The sequence below is a fragment of the Lagopus leucura genome, unplaced genomic scaffold (genome assembly GCF_019238085.1).
Source record: "Lagopus leucura isolate 7727_CA_CO unplaced genomic scaffold, USGS_WTPT01 Super-Scaffold_100016, whole genome shotgun sequence".
Classification (NCBI taxonomy): domain Eukaryota; kingdom Metazoa; phylum Chordata; class Aves; order Galliformes; family Phasianidae; genus Lagopus; species Lagopus leucura.
In genome coordinates, this window is record NW_024962270.1 from 7,382,356 (window position 1) to 7,410,224 (window position 27,869).

At 45.9% G+C, this 27,869-nt stretch overlaps 1 protein-coding gene and 1 long non-coding RNA gene across 4 annotated transcripts in view; one reads left to right on the top strand and one right to left on the bottom strand.

The window, feature by feature from the left end:
• Nucleotides 1–11,989: 11,989 nt before the first annotated feature.
• LOC122182777 lies at nt 11,990–14,442 on the bottom strand. Its single transcript, XR_006179993.1, has 3 exons — nt 14,355–14,442; nt 13,567–13,595; nt 11,990–12,009 (listed from the first exon to the last, which is right to left on the bottom strand). It is a non-coding gene; the product is annotated as an uncharacterized LOC122182777 (long non-coding RNA).
• Nucleotides 13,363–27,869, top strand: part of BRWD3 (bromodomain and WD repeat domain containing 3) — a 55,412-nt gene continuing 40,905 nt past the window's right edge. For 2 of the 3 annotated variants that reach the window (XM_042876296.1, XM_042876297.1), the window contains exons 1-6: nt 13,364–13,464; nt 13,556–13,614; nt 13,803–13,832; nt 14,035–14,094; nt 22,138–22,288; nt 24,682–24,780. In XM_042876296.1, the coding sequence (XP_042732230.1) occupies nt 13,428–13,464; nt 13,556–13,614; nt 13,803–13,832; nt 14,035–14,094; nt 22,138–22,288; nt 24,682–24,780 (436 nt within the window). In that variant the 5' untranslated portion in view covers nt 13,364–13,427. Of the gene's footprint in view, nt 13,465–13,555; nt 13,615–13,802; nt 13,833–14,034; nt 14,095–22,137; nt 22,289–24,681; nt 24,781–27,869 lie in introns of all 3 variants that reach the window. The other variant, XM_042876298.1, reaches the window with a different exon arrangement.

Consider the following 27,869-nt stretch of genomic DNA (forward strand, 5'->3'; position numbering starts at 1 on the left):
GCCCGGTGGGGTCCTCTTCTATACCTGGACCGTTACCCTGGGAGTAATTAAAATAATTAACAAGTGTAATTAACTGTTGAGAGTTTTAGCACATTGTATCAGCAACAATTAAATAAATTGCCCTTTTTGTCTTGCAAAGAATTGACAGAGAGGGGAACAAGGAGGAGGGAGGTGGAGAGAGTGATGCGGTGGCACGGGAAGTGAATAGGGGTCGGTGGCTCTTGTGTTGGAAGACAAAGCAGACAAAGCGGTGCCCCACGGAATTACCGAGTGGCAGATGCAGATTGGCCACATTTCCCGCAGCGCGTAATTAAGCTGAGGAGCTCATTGCCCAAATGGATCCCCAAATCCGGGGGCATGGAGTGCTGGGGGCCCTGAGTTGTCCCCAGGTCCCTGCTGCCTGGTCCTGCTGTGCATTTGGTGCCACGACACGGCCGTGGCTGCTTCACAGAGTTAAGGGACACATCCCAGCCGTGTTCCAGCACTGCTCAGCCTGGCTCCAGCCTCCAGCACGGAGCCTTGGGGCTCGTCTCTCCTCACCATTGGTGACCCTGGGTTGCATTTTGGGCAGCACGGGAGCCCAGAAGGATGGAGCAGAACTCGCATGCAGGTGTTCTTCTGCCCAAGGGACAGTGGCAGTGCCAATGCTGTTGTGAGGGGAGCAAGTAGGTGCCCTGCTTCGCTTTGTGCATCTTGCTGAAATGCATGAGCCCAAAGGGAAAGAAACAGCAGAAATCCAAGCAAATATGGAAGGTGAGGCCCATGGCAGTCAGTGGAGGTCCCTCTGCAGGCTGACCAGAGGGAGGGCTCCATCCCCATCTATTTCTGCTCCAAGCGTGCCAGCGCGACTCAGCTGCCTTTCCTGATTGAAATCTAACACCTTTTATATGGTTCACTTCTCATAACTTGAGGGTTTTTTTTTAAGAAAAATTAATTCCTTGGACTCTGGCATCAGCAGGCAGCAGTAGGGGCAGAAGCTGTGCTCCTGCCCTGCAAAGCCATGCCCCCCCTCAACATCTCCCATCAGCACCTTTCTTCAGCCCATTTATTTTAAGGGAAACAAAAGCTCTACTTTCTGCCCGTTCCCTCTGTGCTGCCCGGTGCCTCCACAGCACAGCCCCGGTGCCACTGCCCTCCCTCTGCCATCTGCATGACAAAACCCACTGCTCCATCCTTTTGGGGATTGCCCGCACCACAAACCTTATGGGCTTCATCAAAAGCTCGGATGATTTTAGGGTCTAGGTTTTTATTCATTACAGCATTGGCTGACAAAGCCCATTACATCATCTGTTTGGAAGAGAAATTCTCTGCAGCTGCTTGTGTGGCACAGGGGGGTTTGCTGGAAAAAATAAGACAGATTTTTTTTGTTTCATTCTTTCAGGGCAATTTTCGTTCAAATTGCTGGAAAACTGCACGTTAAAAAGGCTTCCAAAGTGGAAAGGAAAAGGGCAGCACGCAGCAGCTTTAACCATTCTTTTTTTCTTTTTTTTTTCATTTCCCTTCCAAAAAGCTGGGGGAAGGCAGCCCCCGCTCGGGGCCATGTTTGGTGCTGGGATGTGGGGACAGCAGGGTGCCCCATCCTGCCCCATTGCTGCTGGGAAGTCCTCGTGGCTCAGCACCGGTGCAAGCAGAGGAATCCCTCCAGCATTCAAGAGGAGAGGCTGAAGTGGTACCTTAGGTTGCTGTTGGAACGGCTGCTAGGCTCGAAAGAAAGATTTATAATTCATAGGGTAACGTGCACACAAGGTGCTATGGAAAATATCTCAGTTCTTCACTCACTGCAATTAAGAGTGAGAAAAACCCATAACTACAGATAAAAATCCATTATTATAGATGAGTGTGACAGACCACTGCGTTTCCCCATCAAGTGAGCAGCACGGATGGGCTGAGCCTTGTTGCCACAGGAGTTTCACAAGTGGATTTTGAGACATTTTAACTGTATCCAGGAAAAGATGGGTCCTCACTGCTGAGCGTGTCCTTGGTGGTAATCTGGATATGCCAAGGAGCATGGAGGTATGGCATTGACACAGCATGGTGGGCTGGCGGTCCGTCTTGGTGGTCCCAACCTTAATGAGTGGCTGCCTGAGAGATGGGAATGCTGCTGGGTTTTGGCAGCCTCATCAACGTGGAGAAGGCGTGGGGGACGTGGGGTGATCCAGGTGGTGACCTCAGAGCTGCTGTTTAAAAGAACGGGGCTTCTTTCAGCGGTAGAGGTTGGGTCATGTTCAGTTTATGTTTTATCTCGGATAGAAATTGATTTTTGTAATAGGTCAAGAGTTCAGGAAAGCTAAAAAAAATAAACCAGGATCTGTCTTTTTCTGCTCCCTAAATACATAGGGCTGCTTTCCAGCACACATTTCATTTTCAGGTGAGTTCCTTTGTTGCCATAGCAATATTACTTGTGTTTGGAAAGCCGCAGCTTTGGTTTTCTCCCAGGCCATGCTGTCACACACAGGCAGCACCCCGAGCCCAGCACAGAGCCGCACTGAGCTGCGCCGCAGCACGCAGGCAGAGGGGGGCCATGGGGGAGCGCAGGGCTCCCACCCAGAGATGCTCCTCTCTTCTCATCCTTCCACCCCACACCTCGCAGTGCAGCTTTGCAGTAAGGTCAAAGGAACCCCGGTGGCTTTACTAATTAGCACTTATTAACAATGCTTTTCTGGCTATGCCCGTAGCTCTCCCTCCGGGCACCGGTGCACATGCAGCAACGAAACCTGTGTGTTCCCCAGAGAGCACAGAGTCCCGAAAATCCCATTTGCTGCCACACAGGTGTCTCATTTCCTTGCTCCGCAGATCCCAGGCCCAATGAATTTATTTTATTACTCTGCTTTAAATACTGCCGGACATGCATTACAGGGGTCTGTAATAGCATTAAGAAAGGCACAAGGAAAAGGGATTCCCTGGTAAGGGAATGGTTCTGTGGACATTTGGGTGATAGGTATTCTGTACATGTACTAGGGATTAAAATTTGATTTTAAGTATTTGTGTATTAAATATTTAACCTCATCATATCTAAATCATTTGATCTGGACAGACGGGATTGCTGGGCTGACGCCGATGGGATGAGCTTCAACACAACCAAGTGCCAGGTCCTGCAGTTAGGCCGAGCAACTGGAAGGCTGTGTGTGAGAAATGGACCTGGAGGGGCTGGTCAGAGCTCAGCTGAACATCAGCCAGCAGTGTGCCAAGTGGCCAAGAAAGCCAATGGCATCCTGGATTGTATCAGAAATGGTGCAGCCAGCAGGAGCAGGGAATCGATCATCCCTCTGTACTCAGCACTGCGAGTGGTACTTTGAGTGCTGTGCTCAATTTTGGGGCCCTCACTACAAGAAAGACATCAAAGTGCTGGAGCGTGTCCACAGAAGGGCAATGGAAATGTGAAGGGTCTGGAGCACAGGTCTTATGGGGAACGGCTAAAGGAACTGGGATTGTTCTGTCTGGAGAGAGGAGGCTCAGGGGAGACCTTACTGATCTCTACAGCTGCCTGAAAGGAGGTTGTGGAGGGTGGGGGTTGGCCCCTTCTCCCCAGTAGAGTGACAGCATGATAGGTACCTGCCTTAAGTTACGCTAGGTTCAGGGAGGTTCAGGTTGGAAAATAGGAAAAATGTATTCACCAAAGGAGTGGTGAGGCACTGGAATGGGCTGCCCAGTGTTGGGATGGAGTCACCATCCCTGGAGGTGTTCGAGAACCATTTAGATGTTGTACTGAGGGATATGATTTAGTGGAGAAACACTGGTGGTCAGTGGACAGTTGGACTAGATGATCTTGGAGGTCTTTTCCAAGCTTGGTGAGTCTATGATTCGTATCATTAAGTTATTAAAATATTTAATGTTAAATTCAAAATTATTTTTTTCTGTACTTCTCTAAACTAAAGCAGGCACAGAGGGCCACACATTAACCTAAAACCCACTCCGTGATGCCGCAGCATAGCTATGGCTGCATGCTGAGCGGCTGTTCTGCTGCACCACCATAAGCTGTTCACATAGATCACGTTTAAAGGCTTTTTTTGCTCGCTTTGTTTGTTTGCTTGCTTTCGTTTTTTAATTCTGAATAAGCCCCGTTTGGATTAACAAACAGAGGCTGCGTGCACGCAGCAGACCCGTGGGTGCTGCAAGCCTTGCTGCGATGCAGGCAGCAGATGACAACCGCAGGGCTGTGTGGCTGCAGGGATGATGCAGGCAGAGCAGCAGACAGCAGTGCTGGGGGCACACAGCCCTGTGACGTTTCCTTTCTGTGGGGGAATGCCACCGGTGCAGCTTAGGGCTGTGGTGGCTCCCAGGATTACCCACGCACAGCCCTCCCATTCCCGGCAGAATCGTTGTGCCCAAACACAATAGGAGCCTGGAAGAAAGCAACGGCCTCGACAATGAGTTTCTCTGCTTTTATAGGTTTTAGTGGAGCCCATTGTGCTGTTTTAACACCCTTTTTTGTATTTCGATTCCTAATATCTTTGACTGGGGGAAGGGTGGAGAGGGCACCGATTTAATTCGATAATCCCCCTAAGCCTTGCTTAATGCACTCACTCTATTTTGTGCCTGTGAATTTTATAGTGGTATTTTGGGTGGTTGCAGCACTGCACTGGAATACATCCCACCATTTATTTTGCAGCCATTGGAGGGAAATGGCTGGCAGTGCTGAGCAGCCTATTTACTGCGCTCACATTGTCAAACCCAGCAAACCATCAGCCCAGATGTGGTCGGATCCCGGGGCTGCAGCAGGGATATGGGGAAGGGAGTTCAGAGTCTGCCTGCAAATTGCCCAGATGAATATCTAACCATGAGCAGAAGGCTTCCTCCCTCTGCCAACATTCTGAGCTGGATTTGGGCTGTGGGGACAGCTCATGGCTCCTTCTGAAGGGTACCACATGAGACGTGCCTTTGGGCTCCCAAAACTTCATGGCTGTGCCACGAGCAATTTGCTCCTAGCAAGAACTGGGTGAAGCTGCTGCAAGATGAGGTGGTGCTGAGCCATCCTGGGAGCATCTCAGAAGGTTGCAGCAGAGACAAAAAGTGCCAATGTAAGGGTCAGAGTGTCTGGGGCAGCTGGCATGCAGCAGCAACAAAGCTAAGATGAGAAGAAGGGGTTTGGAAGAGGTCAGGATTAGAAAGATGCTGTCTGTAGGGAACCAGGTCATCCAATGAGGAGAAAAGAACAAAGGAAGAAAAAAATATTAAGAGGCTGAGATCTACCTCACTGACAGAGAAGACAGAAGGGTGTCCACAGACATCACAGAGAGAGCAGGAGACCTCAGCAGGAACACGGCAGGGCTCCTGTAGTTCAGCAAACTGCCCAAGAATGTGCAGAACAAAAAGATGCTTTTATTTTTTCACATATAGCCTGTGCAATTGCCTTCCTCACTTCTCACAGCCCAGCAGTAAGGATGTAATGCCTCATGAAAATAAGTATGGATGGCTGGAAGTCTGTCTGTAAGGCTCTCATTTGCCTTTCACAGCCTCACCCCACATCTTTCAGTCTTCCATGCTATTTCTCATCACACACCAGGAGAGTTTTCAGCCACATAGAGCTCATGGATCTCATAAACTCTACAGAAAAGCTTTCTTTATTAGCATAAAAGAAAGAGACAAAAGGGTAAGTATTTGGAGGTGTTGAAAAACACTTCACCAGACATTAAATTATATTATTTATTCTATCAAGAAAAGCTTTATGGGACATCCCAAAAACGTGAGCTATCTTTAAATGGAGATAAGAAAGAAAACACACGTACTAGCAAGCTGTTTCTAAAGCTCTGATCAGTTGAGGCAAAAAAACAAAATAACAACAAAAAAAAACAAGTCGATGGTGGGAGATTTTGAAAATTGAACTCCTGAGAATGTTTAAAAAAAAAAAAGAAAAGAAAAAAAGAAAAAGAGTATTTCCAAAAAAATAAGAAAATTAACAAGAAGCTGGAATGCTATAAAAGAGTGTATCCATCCACTAAATGATGAGAGTTCAAGAGCTAAATGAAATAACTGTCCAGGAAGGTGGTGGAGTCACCATCCCTGGAGGTGTTCCAGAACTGTAGAGATGTGGCACTGAGGGACGTGGCTATGGGCATGGTGGAGGTGGGATGGGGTTGGACTTGGGGATCTTAGTGGTCCTTTCGAACCTTAATGGTTCTATGATTCTATGAGAGTCACTGTTTCCGACAGAGGAATTGATGGAGGTTTCCAAATCAAAGTCCTCTTAAGAGGAATGAGATTGAGAAGTTTCCTCACAATGAAGATCAGCAGAGAAGTCTTTAAGCTGAATAAACAAAATTAATGGCAACCAAATTCCAGTATGGGATGGCAAAAAAAGTCCTAGAGGAGGGTTCAGACATGAACTGCCTGACTACATGATTAGTTTGAAGCTCATTGGCCACAGCAAGCCTGATATTGAAGGAATGGAACAACAAATGAAACTAAACAAGGATAATACAAATTAATACCAATGGAAGCTACAGATAAATAGAACTGGGCTCTGAACTATGACAATTTAATGAGGAGATGCTGGCTTCATTGTGCTGATCGTTCTGCAGTGCCATACATGATGCTCAGAGATAGTCAAAGGCAAACAGGAGGGAATGGGAAACAAATAAAAACAAGTGTTGTGATGCCAGTGAACAAACTGCAGTTTCAGTCCTCCCATCTCAAAATGGGGACAGCAGCGTGAGAAAAGGTAGAGGACAACAGAAGAGAGTGGGGCTTGGAGCTGCCTTGAGTGAGTAGGACTGGGCTTTTGCTTTTTGGAGGGGACACACAAAAGAGGATGTGGTGCAGGCCCCTGCCCAGCAGCTTTATCAGTGGCTTTGGAAATCTGTTAGAAACTCTTCCTGCTGTGGGCAAACAGCAAGGCAGTTTTCTAATTTATCACCTTGTGTGCTTATTCATGTTTAATTTCTATTTTTATAAGACTGTACTAAATGGGTATCAGCTTATTAACAATGTTCACATGTTATGGATATTGATGAATATATTTAGAAAATTAATGTATATTTTTATTTAAATAAAACCAGCACTTTAAAAAACTCTTAGAACTTGGTGGGGTCGTCCACAAAAATACCCATTACTTTTGTAAAACCACATTAAAATGCAAAAATTCCGACAATGTAGAAGAGAAAGGATAGAGGGGTGCAAGCGACTTGGTGGATGGAGTAACAGCAGCATTTGCATTCCCAGCTCTGCGGGGACAGACATGATGAATTCTGAGCCACGCAGGCAGACACTGTGTGCCCAGACTGGCTGCAAAGCTATGGGCACCCCAGCAGGAAAAGCTGAAGATGCAGGACCAGGCCCTGCAAATTAAAAAACAAGCAAACAAAAAAAAAACACAGTCTAGAAAAGGATTCAGCAAGACGTGAATGTTGTTGAATGATCTCAGCTGGGAAATGTCAGGTAGCATTTCTGAGGAGAGCCCTTTGTGCACATCGTCCCCGGAGCGAGCAGAGCAGGAGCCATTTGCATGAGCACCGCGCTCAGCAGCTGCAGAACGCTGCGTGCAGAGGGCTCGCACCAAACCACGCTCCTGGCGAGGCAGCATCCGATCCGGAGCTACAGATGTGGGCACTGCCACTGCAACACCACCAGCGAGGAAAGCTGTCTCGTCACTTGCAGCTGTAGGTAATTTTCTTGCTTAGAGAACTTGATGAGTTATAGGCACCTTCAGGGGTAGTGCTGAGATTCAGTGATGTTGTGGCAGATTTCACCGTGTGCTGGCATTATTCACCTGGTTCTTCTGTTTACAGAGCTATGGGCACATCGGCATGCAGGCTGCTGTTGCCTGTTTTTGTATGCATTCCATCCATATTTGAAATTTTGCATTTATTTGTATCTAAAACAGTTTACATAATGTTCAGAGAGAATTAATTTGTTTGAAAATGAAGCAAATAGAAGTTAGGCAGTGGTACGGGTGATGTACATACCTCCCAGCAGAGCAGCAGCTAACTGCAGTTAATGGCTGCCATAAGAAATATGAGATACGGATCGGTCGGCAGAGTAACAGCTGATCCTGTTCCAGACAGGTGGCACCTTGTGTGCTAGCAAATGGATTTGCAGCTTCACCAGAGGAAGAGACGCCACATTTCCATCACACAGAACAAATCTCTGAACTTAGACGAACTATTTTAAGATGGAATTTAGAAACAAAAGAGAGTGTTGCACTGTTTCCCAACAGCCTTTCCTGCGGGATAGTGCTGCACGGAACTCTCGGTTATGGAGCACCACCCAGAGGGCAGAGCAGAGGGATGCAGAAGTGAGATGATCGGATACGTAAAAAGAAAGAAGATCCTACAGCACACCTTACATAACCACCAGCAGGTACCGGATTGTTATTTAACAGATGTCGTCAAGAGAAAAAACTGTGAAAAGGAGATTTCTTTGTCAAGAGAGGATGTTCATCGGCACACAGGACCTCTGCACGCAAGCAAATTCGTCCATTTTGTTAATAATTTAGCACCTCTTATTTTCTTAAACAAACTACAACACCAAAATTTCATTTTGAGGCTACTGCATTTTGATACCATCTTAAAGTAAGCCTTGACTTTTCAATACCTATATTTGGTTTCAGCAGTATAGTACAAAGCACCAGTTCTGCAACTGCTTCTAAATAGCACTTATTTTTGTATCAGTTACAGAAAAACTTGGATTTCATCTCAGGAACAATGAGTATCCTTGTGTCTCACCTGGCTGCATAAGGAAAGACTCAAGATTAGCAGAAAGCACATAAAAAAATGGATGATAAATAGTCAAAAAAGTAAAAAAATGCTTAACCTCTTGTAGTCTACATCCAAAGGGATTCAGATACATGCATTCCCATATACAATTACTGGAGAGGAAAGGTACAGCCCAGGTACAACCCTGCACACCTGCATGGTTCCAATGCAGCTGTGCTGTATCTCTGTCTGGTTGTGGAAAACCTCTACTAGGCATGTCCTAACAGTATGCTAAAGCTAGAAAACAGAAAGCAGAATTTGACTCATCTAGAATGTATAACAGTAAATAAAATAAGAGAGACACTCATTTGGTGTTACAAACTGAGTAAGGATAAGATAATTTAGTGTAGCAGTGAAATTAAGGCGAGGTAAATCCTGTCTACTTGCATGTCCTCTCAACTACAGCACTACAGTGAGAGGTGGCAGACACAAGCTGGAACATGAGAAGTCCAGATAAGGAAATGATTCTGGATCACAAGGATGGTCAGACTGGAAGGGGTTGGGTTGCCCAGAAAGTTGGGCAATCTTCCTTCCTTGGAGGTGTTCAGACTTGCCTGGTCAAACGTGATATTTTAGGTCTGCTCTGTGCAGGGTGGGGACTGGGTGACCTCTGGAGTGAGGAAAGCAAAATAGGGCTTTTTTGAGAGGTTTTTGCAATATCAAATGGGCAGAAACAGTGGGTGTTTGACGTGAGAGTTGCCAGAACCAAGCTTTTCAGAGGGTTAAGTGCACTAGGTTAATCATATTTATTTAATATTAAGAGTGTTTTTGGTAAGTTAACTGTACAATGGCACAAGTAGGAGGCATTTTTTCTGAGATTTTTTCCCCTGCAGGTTCTCACTTAGAGTAAGATGCATATACAGAGATGTTATGCTGGGGAACCAGGGTACTTATTAGCACCAAGCAATATCAGTAAAAGGGCAGAAAGGTAGAACTGAGTCTGTGGAAGTATGAAAAATGCACACGTATGCAGGAAATTAAAACCTCCTGAGTTAGCTTCACCTATGGCCCGTATCTGGAACCTCAACAAGATCTCTATCACCATGATATTTGTCATGATTTTCCCCCATACATGTTCAGCACTCATTATCCACCCTTCCTGCTTTCTTCAGATCCGAATGCTTTGTGATGATCTGCACTCTGTCTGGGAGAGGGAGGTGACCCTGCAACATTTGACAAGTTTGGCCATAGCAGAATGAGACTGATTTTATTTTGTGGGACAATGTGTAGATTAAAGTTTTATCTACAGATTTCCACTCAAAATGCTTCAAAGGCATTCCTTCATTGTTATTATTATTACTACTATTACTATTATTTAAAAAAGAGCAAGCATGGAAAGAAACTCACAGCGTAGCTTCTTCCTCAAAGCATCTCTGCTTTTGAGTGTATCTGTTGATCACCAGCAAAGACCGTTGTATCAGTATGTTCCTCTCCAGCACTAAGTGCCACTGCTGCTGTTGGCATTTATATAACAGAATTCTGCTTTGGAGAAACGTGAATAAGCACTAGCATCAAATCTGCCTTTCACTAGGAGATTTACTATTGCTGTCCAGAACGATGCTTCTTGGATGCAGAGGATCCAGAAAGAGATGAGTCATGGAGCTGCAGATCTATCTGTGTATGGCTGCAGTGTGCTGTGGCACAGAGCTCCCAGGGAATGAAAGGTGGGCATTACTCACCAGAAAGACAACTCCTTAACGGGAGAGCTCAGAAGAAGCGGGAAGATCTATTGATCACAGTGCTTTGAGCATCCCTAGGGGATCATAAAGCAACTGGGAGAATGTTAACAATATGAAGCTGTGGAGCCACAGGATCAGCAATACAGGAAGAAGGCTGGGGGTCACTGCGGAGATGGAAACCCCAGCCCTAATTGCTCTGAAGGAGCCTGGCCAAGGGAAGCTATCCAATGGCTGCTCCAGGCATGACTAATGAGCTGTTTGTGTTCAGCCTGGATGCAGGCTGTGGTCTGTACACCCATAGTCTGCAACACATAGCTAACAAATAGCTGCATAGTTATTAATGTGCTCCTTTCTTGTTGACGCATGAATCAGCCTAGGCTTCAACGAGGGCACAGCCTTTGCATTAAGGAGCACCTCTGAGTTTTGAGCTGTAAGAACCTGTTTGTGTAAGCATCTAGGCATGCAGCAAGGCTTCCAGTGCGAATGGTGTGGGAAGGACACACGCAAGGGACAGAGGAACTTCGTTTGGGAACATTTTCTATCTTGGCTTTCAATTTGAGAGCCCATTTCAGTTCCTGTAGGAATTCCCACTGGCTCTAGATAGGCCCAGAAAGAATAATCCTGCCTTTTTGTGGTGGTACAGCTTATATGCTACTGCCTCCATGCTCAAATAAAGACAAATTGTGAGGAGAAAGGTTCGGCAAGACTTCAGCCAGGGGGGGCCAAAGAAACACGCCGTATCCATCAAGAATATATTAGGTAACTGTTACCACTAGAACACAGGAGGCCCTGGTGCTACACAATGTTTATTGTGCTGTGTTTTCTCCTGACACAGAATTAAATTTAGCTCAGAAAGATTGATGTGCACTTTCAAAACATATTACAATACTCTTATCTATGTTTTTCCTTCGAATTCCTAGCATACATAATAAGATGAGCTTGCAATTATCAGTTCTGACGAGAGAGAAATATCGCTTCTAAAGATACAGAATATCAGAAGGCTCTTTTCCCGGAAGGTAATTTGTTTCCAGAACTATTTTACACCCAAACTCCCACAGGAACAGCAGGACTAACTTCAAAGGCTTGTTAGTAATGGAAAGCCCCCAGAGCTGAGGTAACAGCTTAGGAAGGTGGCTCCCTACATCTCTTTAAGTGATAACTATGAATCGGCCTTATAAAAAATTCTAAGAGCTATGATGGTAAGCAGGGATGCTTTATTTATTTATTTTGGCTATTTAAATTCTCGTTAGCAGCTTGAGAGCTTTGGAGGACAAAGAAGAAAATGAAGTCTATGCCTCAGCCAGCTAATCCAAGCGCCTGCCACAAACAACTTCCACACCTGTATTAAGATGTAGGCAAGGCAGGCAGAGCAGCTGGATGTCACACACCTGACTTGTTTCGGTACCCTGAAGCATCCTGAGAGCAGGCTGGGCTGCATCCTTGTGGTAACAGCAGGAAGAACTCCAAAATGGCACTCCACAGTGTCTAGTCATGCATATACACTATAAATATATGTGAAAATGAATTTATCCTTAATGTTTCAACTGCATCAATTTACTGTGATTCAGCTCTTGGTATTCAAAGCATGAAGATCAGTTGTCTTAATCCTTTGTTTTTCGGTTATGACAGTGATTGTTACCCTGCAAAGAATCAGGAAATTCTAACACCAAACATCAGGTATTTATGGCAGCAAAACACAATTGTATATTAAGGAATGTTGACAATTCACTTAATATTTTAGCAAGTTATTGCTGAAGTGAAATACATTTCTGAAGCTTGGACAGGATACTTCTGGAAAAATTACTTGTTTCCCTCAAGAATGTCTATGGAGATCGATATTGCACAGAATTTTCTTTGAAGAGAACAGGTGCAGCATCATCCATGTCTTTATTTCCTGGACACTGGGAGGAAATAATTGTGATTCAGCTCCCGAAGCACTGGCTGTGAGCTAAGACGAGTGCAGGAGCTGGGCTCAACGATCCTTGTGGATCCCCTCCAACTCGGGCTCTTCTGTGATTCTATTTCTATGATCTTATTTCTCATCTATTTCTATGATGAGAAATACCCAATCTAACAAAGCCACCGCAGCCCAATTCCTTCTCTACCACATTGCCTTGTCCCTGTGGTATACTGGGGACCACACAAGAGCAGCCACACCGAAATCCTGTGAGGTGCTGACAATGACAGGTGTCACGTACTGATGGCTGTCAGTTCCCATTTATGTTAATATGAGGGCACAGCCTGGGCATCTGGAATTGAACGCTGTCTTGAGGACCTTCGTGTTTACGGCAGACTTCTCATTTATGCTTTCACAAGGGTGCTCTGCAGGTGCCCCAATCCCAGCATTCTGCCTGGAGCCCCTTTGTGTTTGTGGCAGTCAGTGTGAGGTGCGCAAGGACACCTCTGGGTATCCAAAATCCAGCACTTCCTGTGTTTTCGGAGGATTAAACAGATTCTTTTTCACAGAGGAGACAACTCCACGAGCACAACTGAAGTTTATTTCCTGCGCCCTCGGTTTGTTACACGCTGATAAAATCGAGTAAAACACTTCACCCGCCCTTTTTCTCTCGGCCAGGCCCTCCAGCAGAGCGGCCCTCGGCCCTCGCCCTGCCCCTTCCCACCCGCACGAACGCCGCTCAGCTTTGCCCTTCTCCCCGCGGCGGCACTGGCACGGCTCCGTTTTCTCGCGCTTTCCACACGCACACCCGCAGGCCGCCGGGGCCCACAGGCCTCAGCGCGCCCTCCCCGCGCCCCGGCCCTCCGCTGCGCGTCACCGCCCGGCCCTTCCGCCCCGCCGCTTCCCCGCTGCCCGCAACCGCTCCGCACCGCCCTCGCGCGGCCGGCGGCGCTCCCTGCACCCAGCTCGGCGGTCGCCTTCTCCGGGCCGGGCTATCTATGGGGCGAACGGCGATGCCATGAAGCCGGCGGAGAACGGCAGCGGGGCGAACGCCGCGCACGGGCAGCGGGGCTCCTCCATGGGCGTTCGGCCGCTGTAGGAGCGCCGAGTGCGCGGGGCGCGATCCGCCACCTCCCCTCCCCCTCGGGCCTCCTGAGGAGGATGGCGACGGCGGCCGCCCCGACCCAGCTGGAAGCCGGTGGGTAGCGCTGGCCGCGGGGGCTCCGCCGCCGTCCGCCCGCTTTGTAACCGTGTCCCCTTCTCCCGTCCCCCTTCCTGTCCCGGCGCAGAGCTCTATTACCTGATCGCCAGGTTCCTGCAGTCCGGACCCTGCAAGAAATCCGCCCAGGTGAGCGGGGCTGCCGGCCGGGCCGGGAGGGAGGAAAAGGAACGGGACGGGACGGGGAGAGGAGCCGGGAAGGGAAGCAGAAGGGACGGGGCAGGTCGGCAGCGGGCGGGCGGGGGCTAGGGGGGCACGGCGCCGCGCTGCGGGCTCCGGACTCACGTCCTTTGTGTGCGTGCTGTGTGTGTCCCCAGGTGCTGGTGGAGGAGCTGGAGGAGCACCAGGTAAGGGACGGCGCTGCCCGGCCCGGCCCGGCCTCTCCCGGCACTGCGGGGCCGTGCAGCGCGGTGCGGCCGGGGCCGCGGTGCGGCCGGGCCGGGGGGCGCGGAGCGGAGCCGGCTGCCCTCGGCCGCCCGGGGAGGGGTCTGACCTCCGGCTCCGTCCCTCCTCCCGCTCTCTCTCTCTCTCCCCGTCTCCCTCCCGCAGCTGATCCCCCGGCGCCTGGACTGGCAGGGCAAGGAGCACCGCCGCAGCTTCGAGGACCTGGTGAGCCCCTCGCGCCGGCGGCTGCCCCGCGTCCCCGCCACACTCTGCGCTCCCCCCGCTCCGCCCGACGGCTTCGCCCCGCTGGCCCCAGGCCGCCACCGGGCCGGGGCAACGGGGGCACGGCGGGGCGGTGAAGCCGGGCTGGGTGAGGAGGGGAGGAGGGGGGGGTTGGTTAACAGGACGGGGGCGGTGGGGACGGCCGGGGGACTAACCGCGACGCGCTATTGTGGGGCCGGGGCGGGTTATCTGAGGGCACGTACCGGGGCCCGGCCTGGCGAATGGCGCCGCGCCTTACAAGCCGGAGCGGCGCGAGCGGCGATGCGAGGAGGCGGCTGATTGGCTCCGGCGCCGCAGAGGAACTGGTGGGGGTGGCAGGGGGCGCGGGGCGGGGCGCCGCGGCTCGCGCCGGGCCCGCGGGGCGCTGAGGGGGCGGGCGGCGAGCGCGGGCCGGGGGCGGCGGCGGGGGGTGCGGAGCTGCGGGGCCGCCCCGCGGCGTTGGGCCTGCGGGCGCGGCCTGCGCCGGGCCCCGCTTGGGAAGCGTGGCGTTGAAAACACAAAAAGTCTGTGAGATAAAATGTGGGGAGACCGGCGCGGGTGGGTCAAAGCCGCGTGGGTGCCCGCCGCTGAGGAAGGGCGGCTTTGCCTTGCGCCGGGGAAGGCGCGGCCGCTGAGGGCCGCAGAGAAAAGCGGCCCTATCGTCACTGCCCGCGGGTGACGGCTCTGGCACTGCAGCTGGCGGCTTGGCTGTAGCCCTATAGCGCGCTGTGAGCGTTCCGCTCCGCACGCGGGGGGAGCTTCGTGCTCCCGCCCCGCAGAGCGCCGTGCTGGTGCGGGCTTTGAGAACGAGTGTTGTCCTGTAGCTTGCTATGCGGTTGGTTTTCCATTGTAGCACTATTTTAGGCGTTCAGGTGCAGGTGGGAGAGTTCCTGACATTGAGGTGAGACACTGGTGCTCCTGGCTTTCCCTTTCTGAAACATACAGAGAATTTAAGGTGATTGTGCTTTGTCATTCCTGTGATGGATAATTCTAGAGCTGTTTATTGAGTGAGCAGAAATGGAGTAAGTACTGCATTCAATAAATCTCAGTGCTGTGTGCGATTTTCCTAGAGCATCTGAAATCTAACAGGCCAGTTTGGGTTCAGATTGTGCCTGCATGCAGTGAAGGGTGCTAACAGCTGCAGTGTGAAAGCTGATTTCAGACTATTTTGCTTCATCAGTTGCACTGTGTCTGTTTTTCCACTTTGTTCTGTGAGGTGTGGCTAGGAAAGCGTTAAAGCCTTTTCTTCTGTGTTAGGTGCTGCTGCTGAAGATGTATGTTTTTAAGACTTTCAGAAGCAGGAAGCAAATTGGAGTAAAGTGAGGCTTGGAATTAATGGGAAGTTGCTTCTTGGAGCATAGAATTATCAAAGCCAAATATAAGATCTTTTTTTTCTTCTCTTTTAAGTTAATCAACAGTTATCCTTTTTTTGTCATCTCTTTTCTAGTTTTGTTTAGCTGGTTAACATGATAAATCAGTTAGGAACAGGACCACGAGCTAATCATTACAGAAAGACAGGTTGATGCTATATGGGATGAGCTGAGCTTCAATTAATCCTCAGGCTGAAGCTTTTACTGTCAAGAATGTGGCAGGAAAGCCTTTATCCCACTCTGCTTAGAGTTTGATGAATCTGGAATTTGGACCTTTGGATACATATGATTGTATATTAACCTGAACTACTTGACTTCTGTGCTAGCTAGATGTCTAGAATGTAATGTTTAGAACAAAGCTAGGGCTGTGGAGAAGAAAAAACTCTGAACTTAACTTTAATTATCTCACCTCATGAACAAAAAATTAATTACTGATGTTAGCAGTCAGGGATGGAGTGTTTTTCTACCCATTTTTCTTGTTTGAACACTGAGAAGCAGAAAGGCAATCAGTTACAATCTTTGCCTTGTGTTGCAACTGCACTGGGCAGGCAGGCCTGAGATAATTGAGCAAAATGAGAGATTTGCAAACCCGGAGAAGTTAGGTTTGTTTACTAGTTTGCCCAATATTCTGCTCTCGCAAATCTGACAAAGAATTTAGTGTCCTAATTGCTGATGTTTTTCCATTCTCTGTCTGACTGTTTAGTCTAGAGCTGGTATTTTTGCAAGAATGTGTTGATGCTCTTGTTGTAGAGTGTGCTATTGCTCTGAGTTCTTTCTGAAATGATAAAGATGGAACAACCAAATCGCCTAGCAGGTGGCTTTTATCTAGTTAATGTTTACTCCCACCTCCCTCAAGCTTTCAGTCAAGATCCGAAATTTCTCTGTTAAGAGATTTCTTTCTTTCTTATTTGAACTTAGTCCTTCACTTTACATGTCAGGCACCCTCAGGCAGGAGAATAGTTGAAGATACACTCATAAGTACTGTATCTGGTGAGCGAAGCCACACAGAGAACACGAGCATGTTCTGCATTTGTGTTCCCTTTGTGTTTCCTGCTTCTTTCCACTTTGGAGCACTTTTTATGTGCAACATGTGGCTGCCTGTCTACCAGGTGTGCTCCAAAGGTCTGCCTGCTCCAAGCGGTTTTTACTTTGCTATTGGCTGCTGGTGGTCTTGGGACATGAAACATGCTTGTAAAGGGGAGGGTCCTCACTTTCATTATGAAGGTCTTAGGTATGTCGAAATTGCATGCAATTAGTACTTCTATTTTAAATTAACCACAGCAGCTTAATGTACAGCCAGCTGCCGAGCAGACGAGTTGAGCTGAGCTGCTTTAGATTATCAGAGCAGTCTCCAGTGGGCAGTTTTTGGAAATTATTTTTGTTTATTCCTGATAAAAATGACTTTTCTGGTTTTCAAGAACTTTCTGAAGGACTGTCTATGCTGGCAAAGGCTGTTTTGTTCTTTGTGCTGAAGTTGAGCTTAATTTTAGGAAAAACAGAACATCAGCTGTTGTTGGATGGTGTCTCTGAGTGGAGAATTTGTATCTGTGGATGGCTGCACTAGTATGGAACAGCTTATGGGATTTGGCTTTGGGTTTCTGCCTCGTCCATCTGCATTGATTTAAAACTAGCTGTGAATCTGAGGTGCCGTTATTTATAGCTATTGCCAATCCCAGCGTGAGCAGCAGAGAGGTGGTGTGGTTTTGTCACCTCAGGAAAATGTCATCTGCTATATGATAGTTCCAACCCACTCTCCCTGAGGAAATAATGATAATGGCTTTTGAATTTCTGTGTATATGCATATTGTTGACGTCTTATGAAAGTCCAGTATCTGAGGTTTCTTTTGTTGAGATTCCATATTTGAGGTCTTGAGTAATTTCCTGCTTGCTCAGCTGTCTTGGTCCTCTGGTCTCCTCTGCTGCTTTTTGATGGAGTTGTCAATTGATTCTTAATTGATTGTTATTTTGGCAAATGAGAGCAGCATGGTGCGGCTGCCTGGAGGTCAGAAATCTGCTGCTGCTGCACGGCTGCCTGCCTGCCCCAGGACCTGGGGGGAAGGGGCCTTCCAAGGCCCACGTTGTTCTCTGCCTTCCCTCCGCTGTGCGGCTTTTGCATCAGATGGAGTTGGTGCTTTGAAGCCATGTTTCTCTAGGCTTCCCTGAAGAGGCGTTCCAGACCCTGGGAACACAGGCATCTCATTATAAGTAGTAATCACAATGAGTTGGCTTTTTGTTTGCTTGTTTCCTGTTTATTGAACTGTTCTTGGGAGGAGAAACTGTCAGCAGTAATTCCAGGGGATTTTGTTTGTTTGTTTCGGGGATCAGCAAGCCTCTTGCCTGTGTCTTAGCTGCCCAGTGAGGACTCTTTTCTTAGCAGTCTGAGATTATGTCGTAATACTTCCAACATCAGGAGCATAAACAGGTTTAGAGGTATGACTTTCTTCTAGCCCTTACGTGACTTCAGCAATAGTTCCTTATTTGCAGCTGCTTATCTGTGTAGCAGCATATTTGCATATTAGTTCAAGCTGTTGTGATGAAGTTCACTTGGAGCTGTTTACATGGAGTTTTTAGGACATACTGGCTTTGCTTGATTGCTCGAGTTTTTAGGTCTGTAAGACCTGCAAAGTTGGTTATTGAAAAGCATTTCTGCGGTGCTCTGGCAGTCTCATGCTCTGATATTTTCACCTGTATAGGACTGTTTCATATAAAGGCAACAGCCATTTTTATCATTTATCTCAGTATGTCTGTAGAACTGGCTCTCACTTAGCATGCCTTCAGCTCTTCTGAGTTATTTTAAAACAGTCCTTTAAAAGCTCCTTGTTTAGCATGTTTTTGGCCTGTCTTGCTAGTTTCTTGCTTTTTTTTTTCTAATTTGTATTTATTTTTCAAAAATAGTTTTTAATATTCTAAAGATATTTTCTAATGCACTTGAGGAGGTGATAATATGCTTACTGCTGTTTAATTTTGGCATCCCACCTCTTTGCCACACAGCAAATGTGGCTGTAGCTGACGTTAAGCTTTGCCTTTTTCTGTCCTTCTTTGAATGCAAATGTGATCTGGGAGGCTTCATTTTTCTCAGCCATGCGTTTGCAGCTTTACAATTTGGGGTGATTTTTAAAATCAATGTGCATCTCTCATGCAGAGGTGAGAGACAGGAACTTTGTTTCAAGTTTTTTTGGGAACCTGAAAACAAAATTCCTTGTTCTGCTCCAGGCTGCAGTTTAAGCGTTTTAGTTGGAAGTTACTATGGAAAAAAATCTCCATGAGAATTTACTTCTACTGCTGTCTGCCTGCGTAGCTGTTTGGTAGTAACAATATTAATATACAGATTAGGGGCCACTTAGGCTGCTGTGGTTTGTAGAAACGTGTAAATGACAGGGGAAGGAGAGCCACGCAGCCTTTCTTCTTTAGTGTGGTATGGTTCTGATTGCAGGTGGCGGAGCTGATGGGCAGGGCGTGTTAATAAAGGGAGCGATCACTTTGATACGCGGCCAGTCTGTGCAATATGCTCCACATGAAATGTTGCTGAGGAAAGTTTACAGTCTAATAAAACTGAGCGCTGAGATCTGGCAGCTCCCTGGTGCTGGTTTAGCTCTGGCTCCGTGCTGGGTTCACCAACTTTCCTGGTCTGGCAGGGAGCAGCCAGATGTCTGTGTCCTGAGCTGCTTAGCGTCTCGGCCACCCAGACAAATCACCGCCAGGCATCTACAGATAGCTGCCACATGCTCGGGGTTCTGGCACATCCATCTTTGATCTTTGAGTGCTCGCAGGTCTGCAGATGTGCTGGTGCTCACTCCCCTTGCTGTTCTGTAAAAAAACAAAAAAACAAAAAAACAAACAAACAAACAAAAAAAAAAAAAAACAACAAAAAAACAACAACTGCCTTAAAGGTCTTTATGCAAGCAAGTAGCATTCCATTTCTGAATAGATGTACTGAGTCAGTCAGTTCTTGCTGAATAACGTGTGCTTTGTGTTAGTAGAGCCAGGCTCTGTCTCCACAGTAGGATATCTGCTGCCAGGCTTAATCCAACACCTCTCCAGACATAGAATAGCAGCAAGGCTTCAAACAGTGTGTTCCTGAGTGAAAAGGGATGTGTTTCGCTGTGTTACATTGAGAGAATGTTCGGCCTTTCTGAAAGGTTTCCAGAGAGAGGAGGATTTCTACTCTAAAATTGAAATGAAAGTTTTTTCTGCTTTTGGATTGGTTACCAGCTCTCTTTTAATCTCTGGAGCTTGAATAACTGCTAGAATTGATAGCTGTTGACTGAGAAACATGCTACTAACTATCAGAGCTGTAAAAGAGCATTTCGCACTCTGAATTTAATACATTGCATATTTTCTCCTTAGATTGCTTTTGTTTCAGATCCTTCCCTTACATAGTGAAGAGAGGCTAGCACACGATAACAAAGCCTTTTTTACTGTATGTATGTATATGTGTGTATATATATATATAAATTATATTTATAATTTACAAACAGCTAAGAATGACAAACAAATAGAAAAGTTCACATAATCCTTGTATCTCATTTTGGCTACTGTTATATCATGTAGTTTCCAACTACTGTCAATTTATGACTACATCCTGGACCTCACTGTCTGCACAATTGGGTACTGATATCATTTTGAACCTGTATGGTTTTGGGGGAAAAAAAAGTTTGGCTGCAGAAGCTGCTCAGAATAGGGTGACATTCGTGGTACGGGGCGTTCATTCCTTAATGCTCATAGTAAGAAAATTAATGATGTGGGCCTTTGTTAATGTAGTTATCAAGTTTATATTTCTTGCAGAATTACAAAGCCCAGGGCTTTGGAGGAGCTTGCCTTTCTGCTTTGCCTTGCAGATCTTTGGCACGCAGTGACTGAGAGGTTGCGTGGTGAAGCCTTACTCTTCTGTAAGAGTTTCCATTCAGATTGGGAGTGTTTGAGTGAATTCAATTAAATAGTACCTTGTCTGCGTCATTAGAAAAGGCTGTGATTTGTTTGGTTAAAATCTCACTCGTGCTGTGGGACGGCGCTGATCCTGCCTGCGCTGTGGTGGTGACATTGTACAACATGACTCACTGCTCTGGGCCCCGTAGCACCACTGCTGCTGCCCAATTGGAATGAACCATTTCCCAATGACATGTGGTAATAACGCCAGTGATGACACAGCTCAACCAGTAGTGTTTTGGCAGAACACCTCAATTAAGTGGTTGTCTGTTCCTCTTTTCAGCTGCCTGCCGCTCCCTCTGCTGTTCTGGGGCATTCTCTCGTGGGTGTAGGTGAAGAGAGTAGCCAGACCTGTCTGGTGATGCTCTGCTGTTAAAGGAAGCGGTTCTCTCCTTTCCACCAGCTTTGGTGGAAAGCTCTTCCATCAGCTTGTCTGAATCACAGTCAGCTCTGCAGAGTGCCTTTCCCTTCTGTGGGTTGAATGTTCTCTGAGCATGGGGAGCCGAAACAGTTCGCATTGTGATAGATGAGCGCTGGGGCTGATGCCAAGGGAAACTATATCGAGTAGTCAAGCTGGGCAAAAACTTGTCCTGCACTTTGGGAAGGGACCTGCGTTGCTGAAGAGTGCTTAGAGCTCCTCACCAGCATTGGGTACGACTGGACACAGCTGCAGTGTTCTGGTGGGTGTGTGCATACACATGTGCCTGCTGCTGTTTCTTTACAATGAATGCTGTTCTGGCCTTTTCAGGTTGGCTTTAGTATTACTTGGCATTAGCTTGTGGCTTGGGAAAACAAAAAAAGCTCTTTTAGTATCATCTTATTCTTCATGATGTTGCAACAGATACAGCAATTGCAAATAGTTCTAGTTCAGTGTTTTCTCAGTCTTCAATCGCAGGTACCAAGGAGTTGAAAGGCTGGCTGTTGTTGATCTTAGAAAAGAGGTGGTCGTAGCTCTACATCCTGGGTTGAAGGAGTCAAATGAACTCTGATATTGCATATTTTTGTTGGCAGCTGGTGGGTGTAGTAGTAGTCAGGCAGCTACAGAGCACTCTAGACATGGCAGCAAAGCTTATTTGCTGTTTGGACAGACTGCTGGGGAAGCTATCATATCCCCATAGAAAACAGTCTCTGTCTAAAGCAGAAAAGGAGGAATGATTTCTCGGGATAACTAATTAGGAGCTGGCAAATGTGGGTCTTGAAGTTACTATTCCTAGCAATTAGAAAATAAGGACTAGGTATTGCTCTAAGCATAATATGTAGGGTTTTCAGGCTTTGTACATGCACTTCTTACAGTGATGTAAGGCAAGGGTTTTTCAGCTAAGCGAAACAGTGCATGTGAGAAGAATGAATTGAAGGGTGAAACAGACTGGAGAAGTCCCCAGGCAATACTTCATTTGATCAGACCAATGCAGTGAGAATGCTGTGTTTCTGGGATCTTTTGTTTGTTATTAAAGAGCGTTCTAAATTACTACTCTGGCTGTTATTACCTTGATTTTTCTAGTCTGACTTATTCCACATTCTGTGACATGTTAAAAGATATTTTAGGTATAATTAATTTTGAGGACACTTTCACTATCTTCATTTTAGAAATCATTTAAGTAACTAATTTTAATATTTGAATAGGAATTAAAAAAAATAAAAAAAAAAAAAAAAAAACTAGCAGAAGCAAAAATGAGCCGATTTTCAGATACCTGTGTTATCTGTATGTTTAGGTGGCTGTCAATGCACACATCCCTCCGGATTATCTTCTTAGGATCTGTGAGAGACTTGGGCCGCTTTTAGACAAGGAAATCCCACAGAGCGTCTTAGGTGTGCAGACCTTGCTGGGAGTTGGGCGGCAATCTCTGTTAAGGGCAGCAAAAGGTAAGATTTTTAGTTTATGTCTGTCTGCATTTTGTTTTGAGGAACGAAACCTTTTGTTTCAATCCATATTGTGTTATCTGTATCTGTTTGTGTAAACCCTGGTTTATCTTCTCTGCTTTTCAGCTCCTGCTTAATTATTGTGGTCTTGCTAAAACACAGTTATTGCTGGCCCTGTTATTGTGTCTTTGGTTGGGAATGCCATCTCTGTGTCTATTATTGCCTTATCTTGTTACTTTTCCTTTCCTTCCCCAGCTTGTTGGACTGGTATTTGTGTCAACAGTGTGATGAACTGGATTAGAGATTAGACCCACCTGAAAAATAGCCATATTTTTCCAAATGCATAAACGTGTGCGTGTGTCTGAAATAACCTACCACAGTATATATTTTGCTGGGCTATCTTTCAAACTGGTGTATTCCTTTATTTGATTGTCTGGCTGTACAGACAGGTTGAAGGGTAGGGTGGCATTTGGGACAGCAGTTAGAGGTTGGAGAAAGTGAGCCATTCTTTGGTGATAGTTTCCTGCTTGTCCTTGCTTGAAGTTAATTTGAACAAAATCCCCTGTTCCCTTCTTGAATAGGACACCAGTCTAGTCCTTCTGAAAAACTGCTCTGCTTGAGACAGTGATCCTGAAAGCACACTTTTGTGTTATAACTAAGCGGATCTGAGAGCCATTTGCTATTGAAAAGAGTGGTTCCTCCCTTCCCTCCTCCCTGCCACTTCTCCCCTGTAGGAGCCAGAACTTGTCTGATCCTATGATGTGCTGATTCACAGCTGAACTGTTGCAAAACTTGGTATTGCTATGGTAAGTACTGAATTAAATGAGCTCGTGGATCAGAGTGCTGGAGGTGACAAAGGAGCATCCTCCTGAGAGAAGAGCCGGGGTTGAGAGCTGCACCTTCCTGTGTCAGTGGCAATTGAGCACTAAATTTTCTGCATGTGAAGTCAGACTCAGATGCATAACCAGGATGGTAGCTTCTTGCTAATCCATTTGATGTCACCTGGTGGATGTGGTGTCTGCAATCACTCATCCAAAGTTTGGGGGTGAATCTATGCTTTGTTATAACTGGAGAACTTCAGATTTGCAGGGAGGTTCACAGCAAAACATTTCTTCATTTCACATTGATTTGCATCTTAGAAGAAAACATGGAAAAGAACGTATCTATGCTAAGATCTGGTCTCTGGGTTAATTAGGGAACAGAGGCTAGATGAATTGCTGACGTATAGGGCTTTTTAAGTGACATCTTCATTGGAAAGAGAATTCTGCTGGACTTATGATGGGATTTTTTCCTTCAGGAAAAGAGCTGCTGTGACACTGCAATTCAGTGTGCACTCGCTAGCGTGGGACAGTGTACCTTTTCAAAATTGACACATATGGGTTGGTTGTTTTTACTCTTAGTTGTGCTTCAGTATGAAGCTTCCATTTACCGTTAGCATTCGCAGTTATTTTGATCAATTTGGGGAAGTTTAAGTGCTGTTTTTAAGGTGCAACATCAGAATGCTCTGTGGCACAGTTTGGACTGTAATAGAGGGTGCTCTCAGGAGTCTTCTTGAGTCATGTAACCCTGTACACAGCGTGTTCAGAGATCGAGGTGCTGATACATGGACCTACCAATCTGTGGCACTGTCCTTCTCTTTCAGCTCTTATTCACTGTGGCAGCTCGTTTCTCCCCTCCAGATGGCCAGAAATGGAAGAAGTCCAGGTCTAATTTCTGAGGCTCTCTGAACAGTCTCAGAAAAATTGCTATTGTTCTGGAGAGAAGGCTCTCTGAGGCCAGTTGGCAGCGTGTAGCTGGAGTGCCTGTAAAGAAAACAGTCTTCATTTTAATAGCTCCTTCTGGGGGGGGAGGGGCACAGGGGTGCAGAGGAATATCTGAAGATAGGGCATATTGCCATCAATTGCAAGAAAACAGATTTATTGAAAAAAATTTCCCTTCTCCTCTTTTCAGGGAAAAAATGTATGTGAGCGTATTCTCAAATGTACAGTTTGTAAGGAGAGATCTTATAGGTGTTGGGATTCCAAAAAGACTAAAATCACACCAGAATTCATGTTGCTTTAATACAATGTGCACCTACTTTTTTTGTTCTCTTTTTCTTACCAGCAGATTAGAAACTATTCACCAAAATGAAGCAAAAACAAGCTAAAAACATTTATGGTCATATTGCTTAGGAATGAGAAATCAACTTAACAGCCTCCCCCAATTACATTTCTGACAAACTACTCAAAAAGATGAATTTTACTTTTCCATGAGAACAGTTGAGCCTGGAGGCTGAGAAATGACAGACAAGGGTGCTGGGAGTGCTGCTTGATGCTGTTGCTTCTGGGAAGAATAGGTCAGTTAGGCCTGGCTTGGCTGATCATTTCTTTAACCTGCTGTTAATCTTTCCCATACAGATTTCAGACACACACTATGGAAGGGATCAGCATTTGCAGCTCTTCACAGAGGCCGGCCTCCCGAACTACCTGTAAATTATGGGAAACCACCAAACGTGGGTGAGTTTTGAAACATAAATGAGGTGGTTTTGCCTTCTCTGTGTTTTTATTAATATTCCATCTTAAAGTTAACTCTTTCTGGTTGAATTGCTAATTTGGGTTTTCACAGAATCACAGAATGGCCAGGGTTGGAAGGGACCTCAAGGATCATGAATCTCCAACCCCCTGCCACATACAGGGCCACCAACCTCCACATTTAATACCAGACCAGGCTGCCCAGGGCCCCATCCAGTCTGGCCTTGAATACCTCCAGGGATGGGGCATCCACAACCTCTCTGGGCAGCTGTTCCAGCACCTCACCACTCTCTCCGTAAAGAATTTCCCCCTGACATCCAACCTAAATCTCCCTTCCTTCAACTTAAAACCATTTCCCCTTGTCCTGCTGTTATCTACCCTTTCAAAGAGTTGATTCCTGTCCTGTTTGTAGGCTCCCTTTAGGTACTGAAAGGCTGCAATGAGGTCACCCCGCAGCCTTCTTTTCTCCAGGCTGAACAAGCCCAGCTCCCTCAGCCTGTCTTTGTAGGGGAGGTGCTCCAGTGCCCTGATCATCTTCATGGCCCTCCTCTGGACCCTCTCCAACAGTACTGTGGGCTCCACACTTGGACGCAGTTTTCCAGATGGGGCCTCACAAGAGCAGAGCAGAGGGGGACAATCACCTCCCTGTCCCTGCTGGCCACCCCTCTTCTGATGGAGCCCAGGATACAATTTGCCTTCTGAGCAGCAAGGGCACACTGCTGGCTCATGTTATCATTAATGTTTTTATTAGTGGCTTTTTTAAGATGTCACCATTAATTAATCTAAAAAACAATCCTCACTGGCAATCAAATAATTGCTTTTGCACTCTTCTGGCTTCAGCCTTCTATAATATATGTACACATGTTTAGGTAGAAATAGGCTTTGATCTGTTATGATACACCCATGTAAAAAGTGCATATGCCCATATGATTGAAAAGGCATGGTCAGAGGAGCATGTAGACAATCTTTCATTCAAGATCTTTAGCTGGAATAAAGCACCTGGTTCCCAGATAACTTTTATCTCAAGAATTCATTTTAGTTCAATTATGACAGAAAGCAGACTACTTGCAGCATCCTTCTACATAAAAGGAAATGATCACCGAACCAGCACTTGTATTTGCTTTCAGTTGGATAAAGAGCTTGTATAGAACTCGGATGTATGTGTGCATTCAGCTTATTTATCATCACAGAGCTCTGTTTTGCTTAAACTGAAACCTCTTTTCCTAACATGGTCCGAATTTTCATTAACTGTTTTTGCAGCAAGCAAATTTGATTCTTACAGGCATAAATATAAGTCCTGTCTGTCATGATTTCTTTTCATATTAGGGTATTTTATTTATGATTACCATGTGAATTTTTGTGAAGATGTATGGACTTCCCCTGATTTGTTAGGGGATTTATTCATGTGCATTTCTCTTATCTGTTGAGTGGAAATCTCTAATGGGAAGTCTCTGTTGAACTCCATCCAACTGGCATGATTAATTTAACTTAAAAATCAGAAAACTGAGTACTAAGGATACTGTTTTTCTTTTTTTTTTTTTTCCCTCTTTTTCCTGACCACAATCCTTGTTTAATCTCTGAAAATAATTTATTTTTTTTTAAAGGAGATTCCATTCTCCTTCCCAGCCATTTCTCCTCTAGAGATGCAGGGATCATGGTGACAATCTTCTGCTTCTACAACGTCTGTTCCTTTGTTTATGTTTCTGCATTTTCTCACTGTCTCTCCTTACTAAAAATTAACCTTTGTCTGGCGTAAAAGTGACAAAGTCAAGGCTGCTTGTGGTTGAAACCAGTGGCACACTTTGCATAAGGTCTGTGGTGTTCCAGCAACAGTGACAGAAGAGTGAAGTTAATATGGATCTCCTGTATGAAAAATAAAAGAATATTTGCCTAGAGCTTGTTCATAATTAACTATTACCTTAGTACTTTTCCTGCTTTTGCCAGGTGATTTGAGCTATACTGTCACTTAAAAAAGAAGAAACTATTTCCATATATTGGTAACGTTACTTCTGTGCATATCTCTGTATTTATTCTTTTAGACTGGTTCGGAATTTACTTGAAAATTAGCACTTAAGTTGGTGGACTGTTAATAAGCTGGATTATAGGTTGACTGCATAACCTCAATCTCTGTAGAAATTGTATTTCCATAAGGGGTTCTGGATCAATACTTCAGAAGGAGCTTTTTGGAATACTTGGTGTTACTGATGAAGCATAGTGGTGTATTGGACTTCAGCACTGTCATGCTATCATGACAAAGGTCTCTGCTACTTGCTTGGTATCTGTTTAATGACTTGGAGAACAGAATGTTTTCTTGTTTCTGATATTTTCCCACAAACTGCTATTAAGAAATACAGAAGTGTTGTGTGGAAATGAGTCTTTATAGCCAGGAGTTCCTTTTTGTAAATACCAGTTTCTAGAAGAACATGGTCCTCCTTGGAGTAGATACATAAACTACCAGTTAGAGAGAAAAGTATGGGCAAAGTTTAAAAATACAGAGATGTCCTGTTCTAAAGGTGTACAGGAGACAGAAGCTTGGTTCTGGTGTTCCCAATGGCTGTACCTGAATCGAGTGTCAAAAAATTCTTCTGTGTGGATTTGTGCAAAATTGAGTGGGATTTTTGTTTTGGTGAGTGGTGCTGCTGTGTCCATGTCTTCTTTTAAAATGCTAAACAAAGAAGTACAAGCAGGCTCTTTAATATTTCAGCATGATTGTGAATTCCTGTGCTGTGCTGACTTAACATGGGACGGCCTGGGGCAGTCAGATGGGGACAGCCTGGAGGTTTCTGGAAATACTTGCTGAAGTGCTGGAAGTAGTTGTGCTGAAGGAATGGGTGCCCAGCATCACGTGCAGTCATGAAATTAAACTACTGTGCAATTGCCTGTGCAGATAGTTAACTCAGGTGTAGAAATAGTGAGTAGAAGAATTCTTATATTGTTTCCATTCTTGTGATAAAGATTTAAGCTTGCTGCCAGCAGGGTATCATGGTGAACTTGGTAAGCGTGGCCTTTCAGACTGTTTCTTTGCTGGTTTTGTGCTAATGGTATCTTTGGGACTGAATGAAGAAGTTCCACGA